Source organism: Elephantulus edwardii, unplaced genomic scaffold, assembly GCF_000299155.1.
Source record: "Elephantulus edwardii isolate Elephantulus edwardi_28Jun2011 unplaced genomic scaffold, EleEdw1.0 scaffold00032, whole genome shotgun sequence".
In the NCBI taxonomy this organism is placed as follows: Eukaryota; Metazoa; Chordata; class Mammalia; order Macroscelidea; family Macroscelididae; genus Elephantulus; species Elephantulus edwardii.
In genome coordinates, this window is record NW_006399782.1 from 21,215,584 (window position 1) to 21,225,013 (window position 9,430).

The 9,430-nt window shown below is 41.6% G+C and overlaps 1 protein-coding gene across 1 annotated transcript in view; it reads right to left on the reverse strand.

The window, feature by feature from the left end:
• The window catches only part of TIGIT (T cell immunoreceptor with Ig and ITIM domains), a 40,594-nt gene extending 32,540 nt beyond the window's left edge, over positions 1–8,054 (reverse strand). The window contains exons 1-2 of the mRNA XM_006884322.1: positions 7,991–8,054; positions 3,103–3,432 (exon numbers count right to left, since the gene is read on the reverse strand). Of these exons, the coding sequence (XP_006884384.1) occupies positions 3,103–3,432; positions 7,991–8,054 (394 nt within the window). The remainder of the gene's footprint in view (positions 1–3,102; positions 3,433–7,990) is intronic.
• Positions 8,055–9,430: the final 1,376 nt, after the last annotated feature.

A 9,430-nucleotide genomic window follows, 5' to 3' on the forward strand; every position in this document is an offset into this window, starting at 1 on the left:
TCAATACTCTTCTCCAGCACCACAGCTTTTATGGATAAAAACCATATAGAATTAGGATCATTAAATCACCTAATAGAAATAAAGCAATTGTACAGTGACTGTAAAAAAAAAAAAAAAAAAAAGAACCTCCTAGAGTGAACACAGAAAGAGAAAAACCTGCTTTAATTCAGCCATTGCTCTAAATTTAGACTTCTAGCCTCTTATACCATGAGACATAAAGTTCTGTTCTTAGGGATCTCTGATAAGGAAGGAATTGCATGGCCAACCCAAAGTCACACTGTTAAAATCCACTAGCTGCTCCTTAAGAAAATCCTCCTGTGGGATTTACTGCCTCTGAAAATTCTGCTAGCGGGTCAGCTAGGGGTCAGTTCCAACTCAATGGTTCTTACCAACAACAAAACCACCTTGACACAAGAGTAACCAACAATAACTTGTGGTATTTCTGTGATCCATCAGCTTCTCCACAGGAGAAAGATGAACCCTCTCCTCCTGTGCTGTCCACAGCCTGTGGAAAAACTGCTGGAGGTCAGCTATGGGTCCGCTCTGACTTGATGGCAAACACCACCAATTAACTGTAGCAGATGGCAAACATATTCCTTTCTGCTTCCATTATTTTAACAAAATAGTATCAGCCTATTTCTTTTCCATGATTGGTGTTGTTTGTGTCCTCAAGTTTATTCCAATTCATAGCTACCCTACATACAACAGCTCTTATCCCTGCTCTATCTCAAGCCAATTTCATCATCTCTGGCACATCTAAACCATTACTCCACTCACAGAGTCAATTCTTCCAGGGTCTTCCTCTCTTCACTGTCCCTTCACCCTTCCAAGCATGACTTCTTTCTTCAAGGACTGGTCCCTCCTGGAAACTTGCCCAAAGCATGTGGGATGAAGCGTCAAAATCCTTGCATCCAAGGAGCAGCTTGGTTTCACCTTCTCAAGGGCAGACCTGTTTTAGAAGTCCGTGGTATGTTCAATACTCTTCTCCAGCACCACAACTCAAAGGCATTGACTCTTCTTCTAGTATCCTTAGTCATTGTCCAGCTCTCTGATGCAGAGCAAGTATTTAGGGTTCATTTTACTTGCATTTGGACACTTTCAGTCAGGTAGTTAGATTCTGATGATTGCCCCAAGGTTTTCAATTCCTGGTGTACATACACATCTCTCAGTATCTTAAGCTCTCACTAGATGCTTCTGTGAAGGACCTTTCTAGATGTCATTAAGAACAAGATCAGTTAATGTTGGAGGGAGTATATTTGATGGAACTGACTCAATCAGATGAGTCTTTTAAAAGGATTAGGCTCTTCCTTGGTGAAAGAGATTTAACTAGTGGGAAGAATCCAGTACACACACACACACCCTAATACTTCCCAGGAATCTGGGTTAGTGCAGTCAATTAAGAAATAAGAAAGCTAGAGTTTCAGAGACATAGAGGAAGACCCTCTATAGATGGATTGACAGAAGATTGAAATAATGTGCTCAAATATATATATATATATATATATATATATGGATAGGGCAAAGTTCTGATCTGTTGTTCCTAAGATTATTATAAATTGTAATTGACTCGATGACACCTAACAACAACATTTACTGACTTTTAGACTTGATGCTAAACTTTTTTAAGTATACAAATTCATTTAATCTCACCACTGTAGAGGTTACATTTCTGCAAGTCACAGCTGGTAAGCAGCTTCCTTAAGTTCATACAGCAAAAATGGCAAAGTCGGAGCTTAATATATGCCTCCAAACCAGATTCAAAGAAGGCCAAGGATAATCTTCTTGGTTACTAGGTATTTTACCAGATCATAAAACCTAATCAACAACACGATTAATGCTAGAAAGTCGCACTTCTGAGAGTGTTCGTTAAAGGAAGCAGAAAGCTTGTGTTCAAATAGCATTGAACAATTCCAAGCCTTAGCTTCCCCTTCTGCACAATGGTCAAATGGGAACCATTTAGCACTTACCCCAATCCAGGCATTATTCTAAGTACATCCCTTACATTAAGCAATTTAATACCATATTTGCACATGCGAGATTTTGCAACTGTTGTCATTTTACAAAGGAGAAAACTCATTAATTGAAATGTTAAATCATTTTTGGCTGCTAATCAAAAGGTCAGTGATTGTAACCCAGCAGTCACTCCTCAGGATGAAGAAAACAAACAAACAAACAAACAACCCACAAAACCACTCAAAACAAATGAAAAACCCAAAACTTTGTATTGTTGTTGTTGTTGATTGCCGTCAAGTTGAGCGCGACACATAGTGACTCTATGAATAATACATCTGAAGCCTTTTATAACTAAAAATTCTAATGGTGGCATGCCATCGGTTTCTGAAACTATAAATTTTAATAGAAGACTGTCTGCCTTTGTCAGAAGGAGGAGTGAGTTAGAATTACCAGCTTCTCTGCTCACAGCCTAGCACTTAACCTAGTATGCAACCAGGACTCCTTCTCAGGAGAAAAGGTCTGATGATCCGCTCCTGTAAAAATGAAAAACTTAAACTCATTGCTGTGGAGTCAGGACCAAAACACAGCTGATCCTCCAACATGCTTTCAAAGTTATATACGACATGGGTGGATAGTGCCCATCTTTCTCCTGTAAAGCTGCTAATGGATTTAAACCAGCAGAGAAGTACTACCTTTGAGTTAGCAGCTCAACCTGGTAAAGATTACAACCTGTTGTTGTTAACTGCTGTGGTGTCAGAACTATCTCATAACTCAACCTCCAGCAAGTTTTCATAGGCTGTAAAATTGCACAAGAGGAGATTGCTGATCTTTCTCCAGAGGAGAACTTCGTGGATTCGAACTGACAGCCTTTGGATTGGCAGCACACCACCTTACCACTAGGCCCCTAGATACACTTCTTCCCCAAAGGCATTGGTTCTCAGTCCTGGCTTCACATTAGAATTGCTCAAAATGCGTTTAAAACACACTCAGTCCATGCTCTACCTTGAGAGATTCTCATGTTTGTGATCTGGACAGGGCTGGACAATAATATTATTTAAAAGTTCCCCTATGATTTGCATGCAATCCAGGGCTAAGAAGCCTAGTTCTACAGTTACTCATGATGGCATTTTCTACTTTGAAAGGAAATACCTGAGTGTCCTAGGACCTCCAGAAAGAGTGTCCCTTTGTAAATCCCATCAGGAAAGGTGTAATAGGTGCAGGAGTACGGCCCAGTGTCATTCACGGTCAGCAGCTGCAGTAGGAGGCTGTGGTCAGGCCCAGGCACCACTCGCTCCCTGAAGTTCTGGCTGATGTGCCACCCAAGGTCAAGGTGATGAATGGCTAGCATTTGGTCCCGTTGCATCCAGTTCACCTGGATCACCTTGGCCATGGTGGAGAGAAGGTGACATTTTAAAGTGGCAGAACCACCTTCCTCTGCAGAAATGTTCCCTGATGTTACGAGTTTCCCTGCCTCGGCTCCTAGAAAAGAAAAGGAAAAATGCTTGAGCAAATGCAGCATCAAGGGCTGGTCTTGAACACTTCCATGGAAGTCTCAAGGGGCTTTGAGGCCAGGAGTGGGGTTCAGAATGATAATCTCTCTGGTGCATTCTGTCACTCCTCCACAGAGTTCTTCAAGTTGTCTCCATTTAAAATACACTCCTCTCCGTGCCTGCCATTCAAGTTCTCAGTACTATCCTACCTCCCTTTCCAGTCTCCTTTCTCCCTCCAGCACCACTATACCAGGCCAGGCAGCCCCTCTCCCTCCATCATCTCTGCTCTCATTGCTTGCTTTCACCTTTCTCCTACAGCCTCCACTTGAAGGCTGATCAAAGCCTCCGCCTACTCCTTGGGGACCCCAAATCCTTCCCTTTTACACTCACCATCTGTTCTGTGTAAATATAAATAAGAAACACTTTCTTTCATGCTTAGTTATTATTATGCAATTTAGCACTTCATTCGCTCAAGATGGTTTGTTGTTACATGACTCAGTGATAAGGATTATTTTCACACTCTTGATTTGTCTCTCCAAGTATGTAAGACGAAGTCTCACTCTCCTTGACTCCAAGTGGCACCCTGGCTGCACTTCCTCCAAGATAGCTATGTTTGCTCTTTTGGCAGCTCGGTCGTCTTTGCCTTGGAAAAGGAAAATATGCTTGGAAAAATGGCATCGGTGAAGGAGAGGAAGACCCACAACGAGATGGCTTGACACCGTGACCAAAGTATGGGCTTAAGCACAGCAGTGCTTTTGAGGAGGGCGCAGGGTCAGGCCAAGTTTAAAACACTGCGAGTCAGAGCTGAGTCACAGGCACCAAACAGCAGCTACAATAAGACTTAATCTCCTACTTGGAACGGAGGGAGCTCTGGTCACTTAGTGATAAGGAGTTGTGCTAGCAATCCAAAGGCAATATTGTTTATTATTATTATTATTAATAATTTTAATGAAAATTTACAGAGACTTTGGATTTCCAATCATTTGTTGTTGCACTTTTCTCCCTGTCTCCCCCTATCCCAATCCCAGTATACTCTTTTCTTTAAAACGTAAAAGAAAAATTCTTTCATTGTTTTACAACCCCTCCCCTCAGGTCCACTCCACTATGCAGCCTTCGTTCTGGACTCCTGTCATGACTGTAATACCTAATCACATATCCCTTTTAAACAGTTTTCTCCCACATCTGTTTCAATGCAGTAAACATTATTTATCCCATCCTTCTCAGTCTACCCCTAAAACCGATGTCAGTCTTGTTTTACAACAGTGGCATTATGCAGTATTTGTCCTTTTGTGACTGAGATACTTCACTCAGCCTAATGTCCTCCAGGGTCACCCATTTTGAATAATATTGCACGAGTTCCTTATTTTTCAAAGCAGCGTAGTACTCCATTGTGTGAATATATCACAACTTCTCTATCCATTTGTTTGTTGATGGAAGGGCAGTCTGTTTAACTACTTCTTAAAAATCACTGGAGGGTCAGCTGTGTGTCAGATTCTACTTGACAGTACATAACAGACACTTAGACTATAAGCCCTTAGCCAACACCACTTCTAGTTTGGAGTTGAGTGTGCATTTTGTTTGGTTTTAAGAGTTTTTTGTTTTGCTTTGTTTGTGTCTTCCAACAGACTAGTTTTTATTCTGGGTGCAATATCCTTTGGCATAATATCTGGCAATTTGGTAGATTAAAGAATCTGGTGTTTTAGTGGTCAAGAATTGAGCTGCAAACCCAAAGGCTGGAGGTTTGAATCCACCAGGCGCTCTGAAAGAGAAAGATGAGTAATTTCTTCCCTTACAATGTAGTCTCTGAAAACTTATTGAAGAGTCTGCCATGAATTGGTTCTGACTCAACGAGATAGAACAACAGTGATGCAATGGTTAAGCACTCCATCAGGAGCTCTTTGGGAGAAAGATGTGGCAGTCTGCATCTATAAAGATGTTCAGCCTTGAAAACATTGAGGGCAGTTCTACTCTGTCCTGAAGCGTTGCTATGAGTCAAGATTGATTGGACAGCAATGGGTTTGACTTTTTGCGTCAAAAACCAAAGTTTCTTTATACAGTTTTCCCTCTCATCTATTTAACTGCAGTGCTCATTATTTATCCCCTCCTTTTTCTTTTTATGTGCCAGGATGTTTCTTCCAGCATTACAATATTGAAAAGAAATAAATTGGTAACAACTTTACATGTCTGTTAATAGGGAACTCATTACTTAATGGAGACTCTATATGAGACACACTGACACAGTGACTTTCACAGTGGGCTTTAGTAGGACACTGATCAGGAAGTTAGCATGGGATAGGGCAACGTTCAGATCTATTGTTCATAGGGTTGCTCTGAGCCGTAGTGGACTTGATGGCACTTAAAGAAAACTAGGGAAAAGTGGTACAGCCACACGACTGACTACTAGGTAGCCCCTTTGGAATACAGACAAGGCTGACACTTTAGGACATGATAAATAAAGAAATTAAATTGTAGATTGCCTCTCACAAAACGACCCACTTCCTTATTGTGCCTAACTGGAACATGAACACACATGTACACACACACCCTCCCCTTCCCCTAATTAGATCTCATTTCCTCAAAAGGATTTTAGGACTAAGTCCACTATCCTGGTATGGGGCCAGCTGGTTAGGTGGCAGCTTTGCGCCAGTATTTATCCCCTCTTGAGGGAAAGAACTGTCTAAAAGAAATATATGATAAGGTAGTATTTGCATGACAACAGTCCAGAGTAAGAGGTGCACAGCAAAGTGGACTGGGGGGTGGGGAGAAGGGAGGAAATTGTACAACAATGAAAGGCTTTTTTAAAAGAGAAAAGAATGGGAGGGGTGGGTAGGAAGGAAAATGTGAAACAATGAAAGAATGGAAATCCAAGTTTTCTGTAAACTTTCATTAAAATATCAGTTTTTTAAAAATGTCACAAAACAAAAACATACCAACAAAACCCCCAAGGTTTCCAAGAGAGAAAAAACCTGGAGATCTGCATCTGTAAAGATTGTTGTTGCTGTTAGTCATTGAGCTGACCATGACTCATCATGACCCTGTCAACAGTGGATCTGACCCTTGCCCTGTCCTGTGCCATCCTCAGCATCTCAGCCCTACATGAGCCCATTGTTACAGTCACTGTGTCAGACCATCTCACTGAGGGGCTTCCCTTCCTTCACCGACCCTCTGTTTCTCTAAGCATGATACCGTTTTCCAAAGCCTGGCCCATCCTAGCAACATACCCAAAGTATGTGAGGTGAAATTTCGCTCTCGTATTTGCTTCTAAGGAGCACCCTGGCTGCACATTCTCCGAGATATATTTGTTTTTTTCTGTTGGCAATGGCAATCTATGGGTGTTAAGAAGTTCCGCTGCCAACCCTAAGGCCAGCAACTGTTCGAATCCACCAACTGTTTGAATCCACTAGCTGTTTGTGGAGAGGAAAATGGGACATCTTCTTCCATGCAATTTACTGTCTCTGAAAACCCACTTCAGGGCTGACTATTAGTTCGTTTGAAATACAAAGTAAGTAACAGTAACAAAGGGGTCTATAAAGATTACAGCCTAGAAAATCTAATGGGGTAATTCTACTCTGTATTATGGGGTTGCTTTGATGGCCTTGTGGCAAGAAGCTGTGCTGCAATCCCAAAGGCATGTGGTTCAAATCCACCAGCTGCTCACTGGGAGAAGGATGGGCAATCTCTTCATGTGCTTTTTACTGCCTCTGAAAACCCACCAGAGGGTCATTGATGGGTCAGTTCCAACTCGATGGTATGCAACAACATAAGTCATAACTGACAGGATGACATCTAATAAAATTTGAACAACTAATGTTTGAGGTGCCAAAAAGGACCTTCAGAAAAGCTGAGCATTCCAAGCAAAAGGATGCTTGAGGTAAAATTTCGTACCAGGCAAAACCATGCTCTCTTTCACTTAACCACGTCAATACCTTTTAAGGATAGCTCTACCCTCAATTGGTCCAGAAAGCAGCACAAAAGCTTATTTTTACTAGATTTTAAATATTTGTACCCTTCCTGTAAAAATATTTGCTTACAATTTTTAATATAGAAGGTAATAGATTTAACTTTAATTTACTCCTTCATGGTAGAATGCCTGGAATTTGTAGAGGAGGCATTTTTGATCTACAGAAACTATGTACAGAATTTTCCCAGGAGGATCCTGTTTTCATAGTCTCAAGCACGCAAGAAAAGGAAAAAGAAAAGGAATCGAGCATATGTAAATTTATAGAATAAAAAAACCTGTCACTTCTTTTTCATCGTTTTGTCTTCTCTAAATCTTCTTAGGTTAACCAATCAGTCTCAGGGGTTTGCAGGTCCACTGTTTATCTTTCAAAGTAGAATTAAGCCTCACTCTCAGAAAGTGTCTTTATCATAATATAGTACATAGAATACTGGACAATGAGAGTTTTCTCCCCTCACATAAACATAGCCTTACTCTTGAGCCTTTCATGTCTGCGTCTTCTGTTCTTCATGCTGTGTTTCTCTTCCTTCTCCCTGTCCCTGTCCCCAGCTCTTCTGCCCTGATTACAAGGGAGATTTTTAAGCCTTACCTGAGACCAGCAGGGGAGCCTGTCTCAGGCCCTGGGCCCATATCAGGAGGAGACACCACTGCATGCTTCTGGCCAGGACATGCAGGAAGCAGATGTGGCCTCTTCTGCCGCCGAAACTGGCCGACTGAAAATGAGAGGGTGAAACTGAGCCTATGAGGGAAGAGGGTCTTGGAAAAACCAGCTTCAGCAAAAACAATGTCAAAGACCAAGCTCTCAACAAGCACACTAGCTGTACACCAAGAGTGAACCACAGGAAACCCATTAGAAAATAAACAACAAAAAAAATGTGGTTAGAGGTATACTGGTATTTAAATTGCTTTCGTCAATCTATTGTTTTTAGATTATGTCTTTTTGCACCTTTATTTTTCAATCACCAGTTATCTAAAGAGTTCAAAGGCATCTGTTCAATGCCCTAGATTCTGCAGAGCTCATTGCCAGAGGGGAAGTCCTCACAGGCTCCCTGACCTCAGCCTGCCAAACCTTATCCCAGCAGGGAGATCCACGTGTAGGCACTTAGAGGCTAGAACCTAGATTGATAATCCTGTAATCAAGAAGCATTTGTTGCTGTTGTTAGTATGTGCCGTGGAGTCACCTAAGACTAGAGCGACCCTGTGTATAGCAGCTCTGAACCCTGCCCTGTCCTGAGCCAGTCTCACTAATTCCGACACACCAACCATTTATTTTGGTGAAAAATCTGAGACTATGACCCTCCAGCCACCCTTTCACCCTGGAGCACGATCATCCTTATTGGCATAACTTTGAGCCAAACAATAGGTAGGCCTATCAGGTGAAGAAGAACACCAGGAGGTGCTCACTCGCCCTACAAGATCAAAAGGGAAGCATTTGTCCAGGAATAATAGTCAGACAGTAGGAATGGAAAGGATAGAAGGATGAAGGGAAATAAGATTCACAGAGATCAAGTGGGGAAAGCGCTGTTCCAACGTGAGGATTGTAATCAATGTCATCGAACAAAATATGGATAAATGGTTGAGCAGAAAACTAATCTGCTTTGCACACTTTCATTCAAATCATAATAAAAAGATCTTTTTGTTTCTTTGCATCTTAAAAAAAATTAAGGGTCATTTATTTTTGGAACAAGACAGAAATGAGACAATGGTCTTAGAGAAACTGTTTCTGAGTGAAGCTTTCTCTTCAAATTTTGTCCCTTCTGTCTCGTTATCTAGATGAGACTTTGTTAAGTTCTAGTTTCATTTCTCTAACACAGTCAAATCAGAGGAAGCCAGATGGATGGGTTTTTTTCTCATGCATATTGGCTCCATGAGGGCTGGGGGAAAGACAAGGATTAATCCCAGTGGCCTGTCCCAGGAAAGGATTGAGTGACTTTGTCTGGAACTCCCAGCTTATCACCACATCCTCCTGTAAGACCCTTAAACTTCCCTCCCTCCTTGTTTCCCTCCTCTTTCCCTTCAAACTTCTATC